Below are 22,097 nucleotides of genomic sequence, written 5' to 3' on the forward strand. Positions count from 1 at the left end.
GCCTGTTAACTGGGATCTGGTACAATGGAGGAGAAGCAGCTCTTGATGGGGCAAAGCATTGCTTTGTTTCCTATGACCCATCACCTGCCAAGGCTGGGGTGGCCTGAGCCCAGCAGACCCCAGAGTCTTGTGACCCTTTCTGCTGGGTTAGTCCCTGTGACCTGGTGCAGCCAGGAGGCAGCCAGGGATGGACTCAGGGCAGCAGGCCCAGGCCTGGCACCAGTACACACCCATCAAATACATAGGGTTCCTTGTGCTTTCTCTGTGGGAGTCAGGCAGGTGGGGACTTCCAGGTTTCACCTGGATTTCATTTCTTTTTTATTTCCACATGATTTCCCTTTCTCATGTCTCCACAAGGAGTGACTTCCCTGGAAACTCTCTCAAACTCTTTTCCTTCATTTTACTCCCCTCCCTGCCCAGCAGGGTGTGGGCCTGAGGGTGAGCAGAACAGTCTCCCCACACGATGTCCACGTTCTGATCCCCACATGGTGGGCTGAGCCATGGCCCCTCCAACGTCATCCACATCGTAATCCCTGGAACCTGTGGATGCAGCCTTCCATTGCAAAAGGGACTCTGTGGATGTGATGAACCTCAGGAGCTTGAGATGTGGAGAGCATCCTGGGTGATGCAGGCGGTCCAGCTAATCTCAGGGGTTCTCCTAAGATGGAGGCAGGAGTATCAAAGAGGAAATCAGAGATGGGAGGATAGAGGAAAGGGGTGGAATGGTTCAGGAATGTAGCAGCCTTTGGAGGCTGGAAAAGGCAAGGATAGAGATTCTCTCATAAAGTCCCCAGAAGGAACCAGCCCTGCAGATGCCTTGACTTCACTCAGTGAAACTGGCTTTGTACTTCTGGCCTCCAGCACTGTGTTGTTCCGGGCCTCCAAGCTTCAGGTGATTTGTTATAGCAGCTTTGGAAAGCAGTGCTGCCTGCTGGCCTCCGCTGGTCCTCAATAGCTCTGCGGGATCTGCCTCTCTCTTTTCCACTGGGAGCTAATGTTCTAATGGGTGGGCTCTTGGTCATGGGGAAGGGCTCCAACCAAGGGTGGGGCGGGGAAAGGATGGGGGTTGAGTGCTAGGAAGCGGACTTGCTCTCGGGCCTAATGGGGCCATTTTTATCTCTGTCCCTGCTATTCACGAGGGCATCTCTCCCTTATTTTGTAAGAGAGAGCTAATAGGATAAGCACCTCTATTAAGTTGGTGCAAAAGGAATTGCGGTTTTTGCAATTACTCTTGCACCTACCTAATCAAACCTTCATCAGTTTCACATGTGTGAAGAGACGAATTAACTGTTGGGGAACCTCAGACTAGCAGCTGAACTCACTTTGGGTTTAAAGCAGTTTGGGGCCAAAACAAAATTTAGCATTTACATATTACTAATTGATCTGACAGGCGCAACTCAAAGACAAGAAGGTTTATGTTTTCAAAGAAACGAAGTGCATCAAAATATTAAATTAAGATACTGATACAATTAATTAAAATATTGATCAATTCAGATAATTAGCTCAACATATTAATTAAGATGCTGTATTATAATAGCATTATGGTGAACGTATTTATTTTAACGATGCCTTTGAATGTGCTGTCCGCCAACCAGCATAATGTCAATTTGGCTGATACCTTGTAAGAAGACTGTACTCCACATACGTATTGTATATATCTCTATACACACGTATATGCATTTACACATATATATAATATTTTAATTTCCTCTTTTATCATCTTATATAGCATAGGATGTAATAATGGCAGCTAACCGGGCATCACAGTATTTAAGTTACAGGATATAAAAAAGTGCACAGCACCCCGAGGGCTTTGTACACTGCGCTGGGGATGTCAGTGTATTTTCAGTTGCAGGCAGGGCAGTTGTTTCATGCTGTGAAGAAACATGGCTTTGTTACTCTCTTTGTCTAGAGATTAAATATGGTTTAAGGAGTGTCCAGTTGGCAAGGGATGGACTCTGATAGTTTTATGTGTCAACTTGGTGGGTCTATGCTACCTAATTATTTCAAACAATTATCTAGGTAGTGCTGTGGAGGTACTGTGCAGACGTAACTGCCATGTACACTCAGTTGACTTTAAGTCAAGATGGTTACCCTTGATAATGAAGGTGGGCCTCACCAAATCAGCTGCAGGCCTTAAGAGCAACACTGAGGTTACTTAGCACTGTCGTGTGATGCACGCCAGGAATGCTGCTACCAGACACCTTTTGTATCTCAGTGGACCATGAGTTTCTTCCCTCTTCCTGTTTCTCATAGTTTTTTACATAAATGGACAACATTTTCTTCAGCAAATCATGCAAGGACAGAATTGGAACAGACCTCAGGATCATTTTCTCCAAACTCCTCATTTTAAATATTAGGGCATTTGCTCACGGCTTCACACACATAATTGAATGAGGGACACTGGCAATGATTCCATGGCCTTGAAGAGACACATTTTTTTTCTGTAATATTTTACCTGTCTTTCTTGTAAAGTATAACCCAGTTATCCCAGTGACAAAAATAAAACTCATGCCTAGTCTGCAATAAAAGCCATAGAAATCGAGAAACATTTTACTTTCAACATGAGTCCTGGGAAAGCTGAGTTTCCTGTTTGTACCGTTTAAAACATCAGGAGAGTGGGTTGGTGGGGTGACTCTGCACCAAACTCCCTGGGTTCGGATCCTACATCTTCCACTTAAAAGCTGAGCAACTGAGTCATCTGGGCCCCTCTCTCTGAAGTAGAAGGAATGATGTGTCCTGCTGTGTAGAGTGTGGATAATCACACAAGTCAGGTTGTGTAAAGTGCTTGGAAAAGCAAATTCTGGTTAACACAAGTCAGCTCACTGCTAACTAAGGAGTAAATGTTAATCCACTCATTACTATCCATCTATTTCATAGAAATAGTTGCATTTCATAGTAAGAACATTAAGATAGAGGCTCCTGAGTTTATATTATTTCTCTTACATGTACTTTTATTACTTTTGTTCCAATCTTCAAAAATTTGCCACGTGTTCTAACTGGATGCAATCCCTTTGGACTCTGTATTCTATTTCCATCAGATTCAGCATCTCCTCCAGACTTGTGACATCACTAGCTGCTCTAGGGTTGCTTTCAGCATCTCTGTCACCCGACAAGCCTTTGATCTAAAATGCAGGACAGTTAGAGCCAATGGTGACCCCTGAAAGGTGCACCTGAATTCCCTTTCACATGGATATGGGTCACCTGACCATGGTGGGCCACCTGGTTCATTGGAGCCAGGTCCCCAGGTGACACAACCTTCCCAGCTACACTAATGTCTTGTCCTTGAGGAGCTATTGAGCTATTGTGTGAACTCATCAAGAACTTGCTCAAAGACAGACACCCTCTGCCTCTGACATCCCCCGATCAAACAACCCACTGTGTGTCTACCAGGAACATGTGTTCCCATCAGATCTTTAATAAATGGGAAAGGATGTGCATTCTGGTGAATATATTTTCATTTCATAAGTCTTGCATTTCACACCATCTGCTGATTTGGGCACTTCTCATGCTGCCAGTCAGCTTCAATTTTATTTTTAGACACCAGCTTTGGGCAGACCATGAAAACCCTGCAGGCTACATTTTCAGACATTCTGTACAAAATCTCTCAAGGGTCTTTTAAGACCCCGTGAAAGTGGATTGTGATTCAGGAGCCTAAGTCACGTAGAATCACTTGCTTATTTCAAGGAGAGAAATGGAAGCAGATGCAAATGTAAACGGCTCCAGTAACTGATACACTGTGCTGAGATCATGCACGCTGGTCAGAAGGGTTGATTCTAGGCAGGCCATTGCATGAAAAGTACAGCATTAGGGGAACGTTCTCAGCCAAGACAGTGAAACTTGAGAGCTGAATAAGCAGACTGCTGTGACGATTCCAAAGCCCAGGACGGAAGTCCTCGAGTGCCTTTTCATCTTAAGAAGGCTCTGAACTTCCCTTGCTCTCCCCCAGTCCAGACCAAATTAAAAAGAGAGAATGGGAGGTGGGGATGGAGAAGCATTATGAGTCAGCAATCCTTTAGCAAAATAAAGGGCAGTCTTATTTCACTGACAGGAGCCTGTCTTCTTCCAACGGAGACCCCAGCTGGGGTATGAACCGGAAGAAACACTCACCAGCGTGTCCTGGACTATTTGGAATATTCATTCTGCTCTTTGGAGACTCTTTGGGGAAATATTTAACAGTGCCCTGCAAGTTGAAAAATTATAGCATGTGTGCCTAAATTGCCCAGACACTTCCACAGTGTGGAAAAATGTAAATGTGCTTCATGAAATCCGAAGCATCTGCTTCAAATCCAGCAGAGGATCTTCAGACACATTCAGGGTATTGTGGAAACTAGAGATGGAAAAAGGACAAAAATCTTACAGCCAGAGTGGAATGCTGAGACCAATTAGACAAAAACTAACCTCACATCCACTAGGGATTGAACACAAATGAGCTTATTCTGAGATTCAAAGAATAAACCGATGGGGGTATATTTCCTTTCTTTCTTTCTTTTCTGTTGCATAGGTCAACACGAGTCACAGGGGTTTGTTGTGCAGATTATTTCATCACCCAGCCTAGCACCCATTGGTTCTTTTTCCTGATCCTCTCCTGCCTCTCACCCTCCACCCTCTGAGAGGCCCCAGTGTGTGCTATTTCCCTCTATGTGTCCATGTGTTCTCATCATTTAGCTCCCACTGATAAGTGAGAACACGTGACATTCACTTCTCTGTTCCTGCATTAGTTTGCTAAGGATCATGGTCTCCAGCTCCATCTGTGTTGCGGGGGGGTATATTTTCAAGAGAAAGAGTTGTTTTGGAAGTTGCATATTATAAGTTTTTGAAACAATAACTGTGTTTAGTAACATAATTTTAAATGCAGACAGTTAAGAACTTTGTGGGGTGATAAATTATTCTACTGAAAGTAGAAATACGGTTGCTGTTTATTATTCTAGAGCAGGCCCATGGGCCAGCCCTGGACACTGTCTATGTTTGTATGTAAAGTTTTGGTGGCCGACAACCACACCATTTGTTGACGTGCAGTCCATAGCTGTTCCTAGAGTGAAGCTGAGTGGTAGCCACCTACACTAGATGGCCCCACAGTCTGCAAATGTCTACTCTCTGACCCTTCCCAGAAAACAGCTGTCAATCCCTGTTCGGGAACATGCACAAATCTTCCATTGCTGCTCATAATCTCACTTGAAATATCTACTGACAACTTAATAGTTGAATGATTGGAAAGACTCCATATTACTTTAAGGCACCCTCTTGGTTCTTTTTTTTTTTTTTGAGACGGAATTTCACTCTTGTTACCCAAGCTGGAGTGCAATGGCGCAATCTCAGCTCACCACAATCTCCGCCTCCTGGGCTCAGGCAATTCTCCTGCCTCAGTCTCCTGAGTAGCTGGGATTACAGGCATGTGCCACCGTGCCCAGCTAATTTTTTGTATTTTTAGTAGAGATGGGGTTTCATCATATTGACCAGGATGGTCTCGATCTCTTGACCTCATGATCCACCCGCTTCGGCCTCCCAAAGTGCTGGGATTACAGGCATGAGCCACTGCGCCCGGCCCCCTCTTGGTTCTAAATGCAGAATCTGGTATAGTATGTGTGACCTGACTATGGCTACTTATTTAGTAAAAAATTCTATTATAAAGGAAGTAGTTACTCTCTGCAAACTGTAATAAATCCACATTTCTGGAGGTTATGGACATAGGTTTCCTAGTAGATGCTAAGGTGCTTGAGGTTTTATTTGTTTTTTAATCCCATGCATTTTGGGATTTAAAAACTACTTTAAAAAGTCCTTTAAAAAGTACTGGAATATAGCAGTTGCTTAATATATGTCTGCTGGATAGATCAATAAACTTGCAATTGACCTCAATTTAACAAATTATCTTAATTAAAAAGAGACAGATTTATCAAAACTGTAATCTGATTTGTAAAAGCACAATGTAGCTAAAATTTATATTCAAGAGGCTGGGCACGATGGCTCTCACTTGTAATCCCAGGACTTTGGAAGGCCAAGGTGGGCAGATAAGCTGAGGTCAGGAATTCGAGACAAGCCTGGCCAACATGGTGAAACCCCATCTGTACTCAAAATAAAAAATTAGCCTGGTTTGGTGGTGCATGCCTGTAGTCCAAGATACTCAAGAGGCTGAGGCAGGAGAATCTCTTGAACCTGGCAGGTGGAGGTTGCAGTGAGCCAAGATCACACCGTTGCACTCCAGGGTGGGCAACAGAATGAGTCTCTCTCTCTCTCTCTCTCTCTATATATATATATATATATGTGTGTGTGTGTGTGTGTGTGTGTGTGTGTGTGTGTGTGTATACATATGTGGGTATATATATATATATATTTTCTTTTTCAAGAAATTTTTGAAAACCAGTGAAACTACTTTTTCTGCTTGCCTTTCATGTTCCATAATGGTTTCTGTAGTTTTGGACATTTAACTCTTGATCTAATTAACATAATGTGACATTTTTTTTTCCCATTAAGGTTTACATGATTTGTCAATTAACTGTTCTAGAAAACCACTGTGGGATATCTTGCTTGATGTTTAAATGTTTTAACATTTAAAATGTTAAAACTTAAATGTTTTCTCTCTTTTAAATATCTCAAGCAGAAGTTCTTAATCTTAAAACTTGATGATGTGCGTGTTACTGAAAAATAAACAAAAAATAAGCCAGAAAGAAAGAAAGCCATAACCTCATAAACGGCCACCGTTTACTGGACACTTAACATGAGCCAAGCATTTGGCTGGGAATTACATACTCCCAATCCCTAATCCTCAGTCATATTCCATTATTGGTCCTTTTTTACAGATAAGCAAACAGATGGCCAGAGAAGCTAAATCACTTACTAAAATTCATACAACCAATCCATGAAGAACTGGGACTGGAGCTCAAGTCTTCCTGACTCCAGAATTAAAACTGTGTCTATTATGCAAGTATTTTAGTTCTGGGAGAGTCAACAAAGAATATTTTGTAATCTGTATGACCAGTAAACAGTATCTGCTGTGCACCCAAGACCAAAGACAAAGTTCCTTCCCTCAAGGAGCTCCCAGGGTAGATGAGTCAGGAAAGAGAATCCAGTGTTACTCGGGTGAGAGGAGAATTATAACTGCTGAGTTCTTGCAATGGGCTCGTGGGTTATCAAGGACTTTCTATTGAGGGACATCTAGGAACTGGCCAGGTGACAGTACTGGGATGCCCCAGATGGAGACAAAACTGACTTAAAAACAGCAAGGAGAGGAATGGCCAAGTCTGTGAGGAGCTCAGTATCTGCAGAGCTCAGAATCCATGTAAGGGAAGGGAGGGGCATGGCTGTGGAGTGCACAGGGCATGTCCTACAGGACCTTGCATGCTGCACCAAGACATGGGGGCTACTTTGTTTTGCAGGTACTAAGAAGCTATTGAAGAATGATAAATGCAGACTTAAGTTTTAGAATGAGCACCTGGAAGGCAACGGATGAAGCTGGGTGTTCCTGCAGCTCCCCAGGTAGTAAGTGATGCATTCTGACCCAGGGGAGGGGCAGAGGATGAAAAGCAGGAAAGTTACTTGGGAGGAGAGCAAAGAATGTGAAATTAACAGAATCTAGTTCTAACACGAAGGAAGGGTGAGTGGGATGAAGGAGGCGACAAGTGGGTCTCAATTGAAAGTCTGGAAAGTACAGGGGATGGGGGCGCCATCTACAGAGATGGAGGACACATGAGCAGGAAAATACGGAGTTGAGTTTGGGAAATGTTTAATTTGAAAGCTTATGGGGCATTGAAGTGGAGACAGTGAGTTGACTAACAAGAAAAACACGTATTGAAACCTGGAGCCAGGTATAATAAAAATAAACCTTAAATTACATATAAATCAAAAGTCCTACAATAAAATGGAAATTTTTTTTTGTAGATGTTATATTCGATTTTAAAACATAGTAAATAAGAAATGAGAATCTTAACGTGGTCCACAATGTGTAAGTTCAAAACAGTTTGTAAGATTTCCTATAAGAATCTAAAACCAGGTTAAAATTTCTACACACTCGGATTTTTAATCAAAACCCACAAAATTATTTCATTTCCATAGGATATAGAATTAAGGAAAGTAAATAACTGTGATTTATACATCACTTTAACTCAAATTTTGTTTAGAAATGACAGTTTTTAGTCTAAATATGTTATAGCAATCTGAAGCCTTATTTATAAGAAAAAAACTATTACTGACCCAAACTCCACAAAATTACAAAACACTGTCAAAAGTAAATCCCAACCAACTAGCAAAATATATAGAAAATAATGATAATGAGCACATCAGACACATAGAAGGAGAACCATTTTTGAAGAAAAATGTATAGCCTCAATACTTATGTAAATAAATGGGAGAGGTAAAAAAATGTGTGTTAAGCATTTAACCTAAGATGTTAGAAATACAAAACAAAAGAGAACCAAACTGAAAAAATTAAAAATTTAAATAAAAATGGTAAGACAATAAAAATAATAAATATATCCAAAATTCATTTCTTAGAGAAATAAAGTAAAACAAATCATCATCCAGATGAATCGTGAATCAATGGAGAAAGAGCAAATCCCAAAAATAAGAAACTAAACAGGCAAAAGCAAGTCCAAATTCAGAGGGAATTAACGCTGTGAAGAGACTACTCAGCTTTATAAAAAACAGTTTAAACCTTGAATGAGACTGCATTTATAAGAAAATGTCTTTGAGAAAAACAACATCCTGAAAAGAAAGTAAATCTAAACAAAAATATTTTCACAGGAAAAGTAAAAAACAATATTTAATATAGTATGTATATACATATACACACATACCTGTGTATATATGTAAACATTTCAGATTACAGAAGCTCATGAATAAAGTACTCAGAATCATCTCTGCCCCATGGTCAGTGCTGCAGAAGTGTCTGTTATAATTCTTGAGATATTTTTGTTTTGTTTTGTTTTTGTTTTTGAGACGGAGTTTCGCTCTTGTTACCCAGGCTGGAGTGCAATGGCGTGGTCTCGGCTCACCGCAACCTCTGCCTCCTGGGTTAAGGCAATTCTCCTGCCTCAGCCTCCCAAGTAGCTGGGATTACAGGCATTTGCCAAATCCTTAATGAGTTATTTGTGAAAAGGATCAAACCACAAATTAAAGAAAAACACAACATGACCTACTGAGGGTATCTCTAAAAATCCAAGAATTATTCCACATTACAAAAGGAGAGAAATCATACAGTCTTGTCCATGAATGATTTTTTTAAAAAGTCTTTTAATATAGTTCTAGATTTATACTTTAAAACAGAAACAAAAACAACAGTCTCTAAATAAGAACCAATGGCTACTTCCTTCACACTATAAAATTTATTTAATTTAACCCAAAAGCCAGCAGATGGCTTACCAAGAAAACATTAGTCCTACTAAATAAAAAATTAGAGAAATGTGTCTATTATGACTGCCTTAATAATTCTTTTCTTCCTGGAGGAACCAGGCAAAGCAATTGTAAGGAGAAGGTAGTTTTAAAACCTGTAAAGTAGAGATCTACTTGAAAATGACGTGACTGCGTATCTGGAAAAGGTAAGGGGATGGAATGAAATACTTCTACAAATAGTGAGAGAACTCACAGGAAGCTAGAGGAAAAGTGTATGCACTGAGTTTCCTATGAAACTCTTTCTCTCTTTCTCTTTAACGTGGACCTATCACCTGTTTGTAAAATAGGCAAAGATTATCAAGAATAGATGTTCAGTCACCTTACCTATCTGCAACCATCCGTCAAGAAAGCTTTCTCTGTTAGCTCTATGGATGATAGTTTTGTTTCAACAGGGTGAAATTCCCATATGTTTCTTCACTCTGAATTTTCGTAGTTTTTCTTTATTTTCCTATGTTACCATAAATACTTACCAAGAAGCTATCTTCATATGTTGTGCACTACAGAGCTTAGTAATGTCTAAACAGGCAAGAGAAGGGAGAAGGGAAACTTCAAGGCCCAGACTCTCTGGCCTTAAAGAATACATGGAACAGTATGCAATAACCCATGGAGGGAAAGAAGTACAAGTGCAGCCAAACTGTGGGTGTTGGTACCTGTGTTGGTTTGAAACATAGACTTGCTCAATAGTTAGCTCCACTGGAAACCTCAAAATATGACTTTGTTTGGAATAAGGTCCTTGCAGAAGTAATTAAGTTGAGAATGATGCCATGAGATCTTCTTGGATTTAGCACGGCCCCTAAATACAATGAATGTTGTCCTTACAAGAGACAGAAAAAGGGAAAATGCAGGGACAAAGAGAAGAAGGACATGTGAAGACAGGGGCATAGATTGGACCTACGGAGCCTCAGACGATGGCATGCTGAGGACTGCTGGCTGCCACCAGAAACTAAGACAGAGGCATGAATGCAGTGTCCCTCTCAACCTCCAGACAAAACTACCCCTGCCAACACCTTGGTTTTGATTTCTTTGAGATAATAAATGTCAAAATTTATAAATCTCTGTTGTATCAATCATCCAAGTTTGTAGTAATTTGCTACAGCAACCTTGGAAACCAGTACAGTTTCTCATGTTGTAGGTGGTAGAAGAGATTCAAAGACATAGAGCTGTAGAAGTGCATGTCTTCAAGACCACAAAACTTAGATGTAGCATGGTCAGATCCATATTATCAAGGTACCATGAAGCTGCTGGGAATTAGAGGAAAACAGCAGCTCTCCAGGTTGTCTGGGTAACAGAAGTGAGCTGCTCCAAGAAAGAAAACACTCTAGACAGAGTGGCATGCTAGTCTAAGATACCCAGCTCTCTATATGCCTACTCTTGTATTTTTTCCCTCTTATTTATGCCAAGGAGTAATTTGGGGAAGTGGGTCTCAAGGGTTTTCAAAGTCAGCTATTCCATTAACCTTCAAGAACTCAGACCCTCAGGCATTAGCAGAACTTTCCAACTGCACTCATCAGTGTCATGCAGGCTTCTCATACCCTACTAGGATGAAGTACAGTGCCTTGAGTCTTGGTAGGGCTCACCACCGGGCAGTCAATCAGAACCAGACTTGGGCCCAGAGGGTCTTACTCATGTATGACCCAATTCTTGCCTCACTCAATTCATAGGTCATTTGGGTTTTGATTATGAACATATTTCTCAAAGCATTTTTACACCCAATTTCTTAAAGCTTCTCTAAAGTTATGTAAATTTAGCAAAATACATTACTGCTGCTGCTGCTGCTGCCTACTATTCATTGATGGCTAAGCACCAGCCTAGCTTGATTCCAGTTTCTTCTTACAGGTCATCACATCTAATCAGCACCAAGGCCAGCAACCAAGCAAGGAGGTTGGCCATTGCTGCTGCCATTTTACAGATTAGAAAACTGAGCAAGCGAAAGAATTAGGCTAAGCTCATGCCCTGCTGCAGCCTGGCTTCTCCAGGAAGCACATTCTGAAATGGGGTTTAGCATTTGTTAGGGAGTACCCTCAGTATCAGTGCCCATGGGGAAAGGCAGAAGTGGCACTGGGCACAGGGAGAAGCTAAGCTGCTGTGAAAGCCCCAAAACTGGCAAACTCACACACATCCTGTAGCAGAAACGACTATCAGAGTTGTCTGCTTTAGACCAAAATGGAAGGAGTTTACATTCCCAACTCTATCAGTCATGGATGTGGACCACCCTCACAAGGGCACAAACTCGGGCTGCAGGTGTTTTCAAGCATTCCCCAAAGAAGCTGTTGACTGAAAGCCAGGTGCAGACTACACTCCCAACAGCTGGGTAGACAATGTTTTCTTGAGGGGATCCTGGGACATCTACCTCCATGTTCACTGCACACAGCTATGATGTAGGAGAAACAGAAGCCAAGCCAGATTCTGCCCAAGGCCAAAATGCTTGCTCTTCTCACCCTCCTACACTTGCTGCCATGTCCAGACATTCAGGAGATGCTGAGAGGGGTCTCAAAAATAACTAGCCCAGAGTCTGGCCAATGGGATCTCTCATCTCCTAGGAGAGGTAAAAACTGATGCACATTATTCTCAAAGAAAGCATGCTGTGGTTATTGCATTCTGAAAACACAACAATGTGGTCTACCATCAAGTAGTTATTCTTATTAATACCTGATGTTTCTGAGCACTAAGTATGCACCTGGCCCACTTATGTCCCTTTCATTTATCACCTCATTTCCTCATCCCTGCTGCCCTAGGAAGAGGCCATTATAATCATTTCTGTTTTACAGATAACTAGGATCAGCCCAGCTCTGTCTCCCCCTGGACTGTCTCCAAGTGATGAGAACCTCCTCCTTCCACTGCACCAACTCACTGGGTTTCTCCTTTCTCTTTAAAGAGAATCTCTTAGAGCCAGAGCAATGCTCTTGATAAAGTCAAGTTGCAATATATGATTCTCTTCAGTTCATATAACTTAGCAGATTCATCATTCTGTGCTGCAAGAACATAGGAGGAGTCTGTCCTGTGTGACTTGCCATTAGGAATGCTGATTTTTTCACTGTCTTACAGAGGTTTCAAAGAGTGATTGCTGGTGGTTAAATAGATGCTTAGAATTAGTAGCTTTCACGAATTACCCCCTCCCTAAAAAATAAACATTTGTAATGAGCAGAGCCTCGTTTTTTTTTTTGGTTTTTTTTTTTTTGTGTGTGTGTTTTTTTTTTTTTTTTTTTTGTAAGTAAAGGACTGAAGATGCAAGGACTGGTGAAATTAAAATGAAAATAACCACCAAGACGCCAAGTGAAACATTAGTGAGTGGTGCCTCTAGCCAACGTTTAACCAATTTATAGTATATTCGACATAAATCCATTGTTTAGAATAACCAGAGAATACAGGGTACAGATGACAGAATCAAGAGGATAGATATGGTTAATGGATGATTGTCATTTTTATTTTTAAAAAAATTCTTTTTTGATGCTCCTCTGATCAAATCTCCAAGATAAATTCACATTATTATAGGGGTTCTTTACACCTCTCTTCCCTCAATGCCCTCCACAAAACAGCTCCAAAATGCCTGAAAGTCAACCTAGGTCTCATCCTACCATTACAGTCAAATTGTTAGTTACCAAAATGAAAGTTCTATGTCTGTAACTTTCTTGTATTTTTGTTCTAGAAGTTGCCAGTGCATTTTAAAAGTCTGATGTTCTGCATTAAATGTTAATGCTGGTGTTTTGTTCACTGGCCCTAGCAAAACCCTCCCTAGGTATAGGTGTCAGGCCTGAGGAGGGATCTGGCAGGAGAAAGGAAGAAAGGGATGGCAGGGATGGGAAATGTGTTGAGATCTGCTTTAGCATTTAGTTACATTAGGCACTTTCCTATTTTTAGCTTCCTTCCAATGATAATGCCTTTGAAACAGGTAAGCAATGTCTTGCTAAACCTGAGATGGATTCTACTCAATCAATAGCTTCGTGTCATACAAAATGGGCAATGATATAGTCTCCTTTTTTCTCCTGTTCCTGAAGACCAAACAGTTAGAACAGAGATCCAAATTCCTAACAATTAGTCTCTCCCACAGCCAGAAACCGGGCAGCTGGTAACCTGCTGTTTTTCCTTTGAGCTTCTCAGATTAGACCCTAAATGCAATTTAATTCCAGACTCCAATATAGACTTCCTGAATTATACTTAAAAAGGCTCATTTATGTAACAAATCCACAGTGCTACTGATGACACACTTGGCATAGAAGATTTACTGTATTAGGTGCAATCTAAAATTTTTCAAATTGTATCACAACTTAAATATATTAGAGATCCACAGTGTAAAAGACTCCTATAAAATTTCTCTAACATATAAGTAATCCTGTTATAAAATCAATAAGCACTCCTTAGCTTTGCTTCTTTAATAAATATGGATTCTCCCATAACTGGCTTGCTTAAGTAAATCTATATTCAAATTGCCCTCTCTCTCAAGGGAAAATAAAAGATATATGAAATGAAAATTCAGAACGTGCTATGAATACCAAGGAAATCAAAATGTAAGAAAAGTGAATTTCAAATACAAAGTGCAATCACGATGTATAAATAGGAATATACAGAAAATCCTTGGAGTTGGCTCATGAATATGCCAACAGTGATACTAACCTACAAAAGCACAGCAAAGGAAGAACAGGCATGATGCATCTTTATGATGAAATAAGCACTAAACAAGCATATGCATCAGGCTGGACCACGGCTCCTGACCTCTGGACCCACGAGCCTGGCTGGAAGGCATGATCCCAGCCTCGGATCTCCTCTGAGAGCTGAGGCAGGAGGCAGCCACCACAGCATGAGGTGGGTGGAGGGGAGTGTTTCTTATCTTCTTTTCCTAGTCTTGATTTCCCTTTGCCTTGATATGACAGTAAGCAAAAAAGACTCCTTGCTGCTCTCATGGAACATCCAGTCAAATGCATGTTATCCTACGATATAAGTAAAATTATTATTTTCTACTTAAACACGAATTGCTAAGGGCTTTTGGTGTTTACAGTAAATTTATCACATAGAAATCATACATTCTTCTTAGATAGATAATATAAAACTGCTTCTCTTTATGTTTTCTGATATTTAAATATTTTCTTCCCTTCATCGTTAAGGGATTCCAGTATGTCTTCATAATCCCATATTCCAGAAAACTGTTTCTTTGAAATTCAGTTATGATAACAAAGAGAAAACAATGATTTAAAAAACTTGCAGAGAATAGTATGAAATAAATCTGAGAGTGACTGAAAAATATCTTTTCCTCTTTCACTAATAAGCTGTGTTCAGAAATGTATTAGTCCTGTTTCTTGTCCCACCTTTTCTCCCTTTTTAAAAATGTATTGATATATAATAGTTGTACATATTTTTGGGGTACATATGCTATTTTGATACTTGTTTACAAGGTGTAATGATCAAATCAGGGTACTTCAGGGAGCCCTCACCTCAGACGTTTCTCCTTCCTTTGTGTTAGAGGCATTACAATTCTCCTTTCTAACTATTTTGAAATATATAATTCATTGTTGTAAACTATAATTTCCCTAGTACTATCAAATACAAAATGTAACCTTCTCTCTACCTGCTTTTTTGTACCTGTGAACTAACTTCACCACCTGCTTCCCTTCCCAGCCTTCCCTTTTCTTCTCATCCTTCTCCTTGCTTCCTGCATGATTCAGCCCTGAAGCCATCAGACAAGTTCCCGTAAGGAAGTATCTACACCAGTAGTGAATGGGGAAGGCCAAATTCATCCAAAGGTGACAAAGCTGGCTGTGAGACATGTCCAGAATGAGAAAGCCAACTGCAGGAGGACAGAGCCTGAGCAATGGAGGGACATGTAGGCACAGAGCAGCCCCACAGGTGTGGGTGCCAGGGCCTGGCCAGAGGAGGGGACATCTAGGCATGGGGTAGCCCTGCAGATATGGGTATCAGGAATCGGGCAGAGGAGGAGACACCTAGGTGCAGGGCACCCCATAGGTCTGGGTGTCAGAGCTGGGACAGCAGAGGGGACCCCAGGTGAGGATTAGCCACACATGCATGGGGTATCAGAACCTGGGCAGGGGAGGGTACATGCTTGCAGGGGACAAACTGGGTGCAAGGATCAGCACACGAACCAAGGAAAGAGGCATCTGCACATGAGGAGGGGATGGCAGTAGAAACAGGAGGCTGGTTACAGACACCAATTGGTCCAATAAAGGAAATCTATCATAAATCATGGGAGCTAGATAGTTTTCACTGTTGGTCAAGGGAGTTACAATTGAAAAGGTGAAAACTGCAGTGAAACCTATGGTGGCTTGAAAATGAAAATGTCCATGTGAAGTCAGGACTATTAGTATATACAACACATATACACTTGTGCACACGCACATACACATGCACGTGCACACACACATACACACACACATGTAATGTAGATATAGATGTGTGTGGGCCTCACCCTGGTGCAGTGGCGCCCAACACCTAATGCCTAGATTGTGCCTCTAAATGCTGTTTACAAAAAACAAATAAAAATCAGGGTTCCTGATTCTTTTATCAAAAAGGGCTGCTTTTAGGTTTAGAGCTGGAGCAGGGAAGAATAAGATTGGCCAGAAAGATCTTGTTCCACCAGAAAGCAAGAAAGGGCTCTAAGGATGGTGGGAATGTATCAAGAGGACACACAAGCCTGCTTAAAGAGGTGCCCATCAGACAAATCAGAGACAATGTGGGCATCAAAATAAATTGTGGTGGTGGCCGGGTGCAGTGGCTCACGCCTGTAATCCTGGCACTTTGGGAGGTCGAGGCAGGCAGATTGCCTGAGCTCAGGAGTTCAAGATGAGCCTGGGCAACACGGTGAAACCCCATTTCTACTAAAACACTAAAAAAAAAATTGGCCAGGAGTGGTGGCGTGTGCCTGTAGTCCCAGCTACTTGGAAGGCTGAGGCAGGAGAATTGCTTGAACCTGGGAGGAGGAGGTTGCAGTGAGCCGAGATTGTGCCACTGCACTCCAGCCTGGGTGACAGAGCAAGACTCTGTCTCTTAAAAAAAAATAGCAATGGTAATGGTGTATAATTTATTGAAAAAGATGGGAAAATACAAGACTGTATAGAGATAAGTAAATAAATAAATAAATACATTGAAACAAGATATATGCCTAATTTCAAAGTACCTTTCTACAAAATGTCTTAATTATAAAGAGGAAAAGAGTAATTTCTAGGTGAAAGAGTTTTATGGACACAGCCATAATACAAGTGAACACCGTAGGTATAAAGACAAAGAGAAGCGATGCAGCCTGGATTGCTCTCCAGGAGGACGCACCCACCATTGCTTTGTGATTCTTGCCAAAGATGCAGAGGCTGAATCTATTCATGAGGAAGCACCAATTCAACTCAAGTTGAAAGACATTACAAAATAATGGTCCTTCCATCTTTGAAAGTATTAGGACCATAGGGCCAAAGAACCACTAGCAGATTGTTCCACCCTGTAGAAGACCAAAGAGATGGGGGAACATGTTGCCATGTGTCATGCCATGCTTCTGAGCTGGGTCCTTTTGTAATGAAAGACATTATTGGGAAAGCTAGAGGAACTTGAGTGGGGTCCGGGCATCATATGGCAGTCACAGAGCAATGTGGACTTCCCAGTGTTGGCAGGTGTCCTGTGGTTACGTAGGAGAATGGTACCATTGGAAATACACACTAAAGCATTCAGGTGATGGGGTATCAGAATGGCAACTTACCTTTAAATGGTTTAGAAAAAAATAGTTCTCTGTAGTCTATTTGCAACTTATTGGTAAGTCTGTTGTTGTTTCAAAATAAAAGTTACAAAGTATATTAGTGATTACACCTCAGGTTGAAAATTAAGGAATACCATCCATAATTTTCAGTTATTAACTAAATTTCTTTAATTGGGCGATATATCATTGCCTGAGAATGCCTTCTACTTTAAGGGAAATGCTGGAAAAATGAATTTCCTGAAGACAATGAACTCTCTTAATGCGGCAGAGAAGGAGTATATGGATTTGTCTTAAGGGGATATTTTGATTAACAGGTTCTATGTGCTATCCGCGGACTGCCAATGTTCAAAGGAATAAAATGAAACAATAACTTCTTAATATGAATTTGTACTAAACAAAATGCCCCCTCCCTTAATGGCTTCAAAGGCAAGGTGATGCTGACTATCATTTGTGGGCAGTCTCTTTCTTCCTGTCAGGCCAGTATCCTTTATTTTACATAGTGTTGCATTAAACAATTACACTACAGCAATACAACCACCAAATTTGTAAAACTCTAATTTATATACACCATGTGTAAAAAGAATTCAACAAAGTGTTTTTCTAGAACCTCAAACCAGTGGTATTTTTAGATTATATTTCCAACAGTGGCCAGGGGTACTGAAAGCGCCTTTCTTCATTACTGTGACGTTTACCTACAAATCTCCCATTTTAAATCTGTTCACATGTTCCACCTTTCCCAGCTCTTGGAATTACTGTGAAACTGTTTCTGAAAAAAATGGGAAATGGAATTCATCGTATTCTGTTCTCCCGGGTCTTATTCCTTTATAAAATATTACGGAGTGAAGCATTTTTATTCACTGTGCAATTCTAGAATTATCCCATTTCTGGCTGTTTGCTGATAAGGAGTATTTTTCTTTGTCAGTTTTTGAAATTGAGTAAATAAAAATTTAAGATTCCATCTTTCCCATTTTTTTTGCCAAGGCAGGAAAATAAAAATTGCTTTAAAAAAAAGAACAACTCAATAAAGAATACAGTATTCAATGACCTACAATACATAAAGTTCTTCATGCAGACCTTTGTTTTCCTTTTTTTTTTTTAACCCTATTTGATTCTTACAGACAGGTACTAAAACCTCTTATTCTGAAATATTATGTGTCCTATTACATCTGTACCAGCAGACACTTCATTTATTCACGAAAGAGCAGAAAAGATAAGTGTAAAATGTTCAAGGGACGTGTCCCAGGGTACCCTAAACAGCGAAGGTGCTGTGAGCCATGACATGTTTGAGTGTCTTACTGCTCATGTGAAAGGGGACTTTATACAGTTATTTTCAGAATGTCAAGTGGCTGAGCAAATTGTTTTCTCATTCTCCTGCAAAAAATAAGCCCACCATCCTAACCCATACATGAATACCTAATGTTGAGCTTACCAGCTCAAATAAATGAGAAGATGGAAGAGTGGAATTTACAGAAGAAAAGAGAAATGCCCCACAGATATCCTCAGGAGAGGCTCTGAAGAGCAGAAGCAGGAAGTGAGGGCTAGGGTAGAGATTGTATACACAGGAGTGTGTCTTGTACTTCTTCCCAGGCATGAATGGATTGTTCTTTTCGGTAGAAGGGTGGTTGCAGGGAATGGGGAAAAGTTGGTTGAAGGATGCACCCTTTCTGTGATAGGATGAACAAGTCTTGGGGATGTAATGTACAGCATGGGTGGCGATGGATGTGTTCATTAAATTTGATGTGACAACCATTACACAATGTTGTCACATCCAATACATATAGCAAATTGTAATGCTGCATATAGCAAATCGTTACACAATACATATAGCAAATCGTAATGCTGCATACCTTGAATACATAACAACTTTATTCATCCTTTACATATTTTAGAATAAACATCAAACGCCCACCTTCATTCTCTCATTTGATTAGTTACTGGCTGGCCTCTGTGTCTCAGGCAGTGCAGGTTACTAGCATGTGTCAAAGGCAATAGAGAGGAACCATATGGCCTTCCTTCTCTTCCTGGGAGTGGGCACTTTTTAGTAATAGCCAAATGAGCCAGGGTGAAACTCTAGCCTGCTGTGTAAAATTAGAGGCCAGTGCCTTTACACTCAGTATGAACAAATGATGCTTAATGAATGCAGGTTTTCCTGGCTACTCTTAATGAATGTGATGTTATAAGCAGTAGGAGATAAGTATTGAGAAAAGGGATCCCCAGAAGCATTCCAACTAACAGAGACTACTACAGACCCAAGAGTGAGCTTCCACTTCCACCTCAAATTTCCAAATGAAATAGCACATAAAGTGAACAAAAAACTGGTTTCTCAGACCCAGCAGGGCTAAGGTGACCCATGTCAAAAGTCCCTTTAGAATGGCACGTGCTGTCACGATTGCAATTTTCTCAGCTCGACTGCATTTTATGCCACAGCTATGTTTTCTGCCATTGATCCCCACAGAGCAAATTAAACATGTTTTTAACAGGCAAAACAGAGAATATTAGGAATTGCTCCAGATCACTGACCCTTGTGTTTATATATGTACATAACTAGAAATCAGAAGGCTTTTAAAATGCTTGTTAACCAATTAAATAGAATGACTTCTTTAAAATGTCATTTATTAGGAAGGCATAATTTGCTGTTGTAGCATTGTAAAGAATTATTTTATTTTTGAATGCTCACAGACCTGCTAGAACATTTTAAGAAAATGAAGAAAATTTTTATCTTTGTAAAGAGAAGGTTTTGAATGTCAAGGTAGAGAGCGGTGGGAACAAACTATGAAATTAATCATAAAAGTTATTTCACTATAAAAATGAGTGCTGAATTATAACGTGTAACAAGAACACCTTTTGTTCATCAAAATCATACCACCATTCAGCAATTGGTAAAGCAGAATGGTCACATCTAGCTTTCCTGCTAACATTACTTTCATGGTAATGAAAGTACCATGAAAGGGGATGCTAATTGCTAAGTGACTGTGGATCCCACCAATGGCAGTGGGCTGTCTCCTCAGTGTTATTTGGGGTCAGCCTCAAGGGGCAGAAAGGGAGCAGCTGCCAGTACCACACTACAGACACACCCTGAATGGGCCAACAGCACCTGCCTCACCCCCTGGGGGGATGTGGACAGTCGTTCTCCGCGGATGTGAAGGTTCACCCACCTGCCAGACCAGGTGCTCCTTGGCCCCCGGCGTCGCAGACAGGCAGACGCTAAGCACGATGGTGTGGGAGGAGGAGGTGAGGACACTGGCAATGATGGCATCTCGCATGTTGAAGGGCAGCATAGTGTACACCACGAAGATGATGAAGAGGAAGAACGATACCTAAGGGAAGGGAAGAAGAACATTGAGAATCACCAAATATTCTGGTTTCTAGGAGCCTCCAGTTTCCATACCATTAAAGACTGCATAGAACAGCATGAGAAATGCTCATTTAAGAAATAATCTATGAATGAAATAGGGTAGTCTATGCAAGTTAGTTCACTGGAGCACAATAAAAAACTAATCATTGTGATGGAGAAAAGCTTCTTTTCAAAGTTTTGGCACTTCACTTTGGTATCCAAACCATTGCATGAGTATGGATGCAAAGCTGGTCCTAAACTATCAGGGTTTTGTATCTGTGCTTTAGCACATGCGTAGAAGGTTCTTGAAGTGGTCTTCCAAGCTGCCAAAGGGGACCCATGGAGCAGGGACAGGCATCATCAGGGGAAAGCAGATACCGAGAGCACGGGTATGTAACCAACAAAATAAACCAGCCTGCGGATGGCTGAGCTGCTGTGGAACTCAGTGTGGCAATTCCTCAAGCAGTTAAACACACACAGCAGTTTTACTCCTGTGTATATCCCCAAAAGAATTGAAAACAGGCATCAAACAGACACATGTGCGCCCATTTCATAACAGCATTTCTCAAGTAACCCAAGGTGGAAACAGAAATCATTACAGGGTGAATAAACATCAGAATATTATTCAGCCTTAACATAGAATAAAGTGCCAATGCATGTTACCACACAGAGGAACCTCAAAAACACGCCAAGTGAACAAAATCTGGGCAAAAGGCCTCCTAGTATATGATTCCATTTACATGAAATCACCAGGGTAAGTAAACCCATAGAGGTGGAAAGTACATCGGATGTTGCCAGGCTCTGAGGGGCAGGGACTGGGCGGGGAAAGGAGGGTAGCTGCTGACTAGGTGCAGATGATGAAAAATTCTCTGAAACTAGATGAGGTGTTGGTTGCATGACATTGAGAATATCACCTTAAATTGGGTAATTTATGTTGTGTGAATTCCAGCTCCATCAAAACAATCTACATGAAACCTCTCAAGAAACGTTTGGCATGAAAAAGTGAATGATTTAGTAGGTAATAAATAGATCATTCTTATTAAAAACAAGCAGAGACAGAAGAACATCAAAAAGGATGAAAGGTGAACCATCCAGTTGGAAGGGACTGAGATCAGCAAAATGGGGGGAAGGGGCATGTGGCCAGCTTCCCACGCAGCTCTTGACTCCAAGCCAAAGGGAAGCTAAGGGAAGTGTGCCCCACTTTCACAGTTTGACCTGTGTCACCTGAAGGGGATGTTCAAGTGCCGCACAGCTGGAAGAACATGGTGTAGTCATGCCAGCACTTCTGATACGAAGTCTGGAGGTGAGCTCATGAGAAGCACGTGGGCAATGGGCTGGGCTCCTGACGGAGACGGAAGCCTGGGAGAACACCAGGCTTCTTCCCTCCTGGGAAACTGCACCACATATTACAACCTGAAAAGAACCATCTGTCACCACTTCACTATTCCAGGGTGGTGTCTGATCAGCTGTATTTGCGTAATTGTCATACACAAAGGAGCACAGGAGACATTAAGGAGACACAGCCTAAAAATAAATACGGTCCTGAAAAGGCACTCTTTGATTTGGCACTGCAAGCTTTTTGGAGCAAGCTTGCTGAATGAATGCTAGTTCGGGTAATCTGACCTGAACATTCATTCTGCAAGCCTGTGTGAAGCTCCTGGGGATGCAGACAGGTTCTGGAGGTGGGGGGTG

At 41.2% G+C, this 22,097-nt stretch overlaps 1 protein-coding gene across 1 annotated transcript in view; it reads right to left on the minus strand.

Moving 5' to 3' along the window:
- Positions 1–22,097, minus strand: part of ADCY2 (adenylate cyclase 2) — a 456,478-nt gene that overhangs the window by 311,418 nt on the left and 122,963 nt on the right. The window contains exon 3 of the mRNA XM_002745132.6: positions 20,227–20,388. Coding sequence (XP_002745178.3) covers positions 20,227–20,388 — 162 coding nt within the window. The remainder of the gene's footprint in view (positions 1–20,226; positions 20,389–22,097) is intronic.

Source organism: Callithrix jacchus, chromosome 2 (genome assembly GCF_049354715.1).
Source record: "Callithrix jacchus isolate 240 chromosome 2, calJac240_pri, whole genome shotgun sequence".
NCBI lineage: Eukaryota > Metazoa > Chordata > Mammalia > Primates > Cebidae > Callithrix > Callithrix jacchus.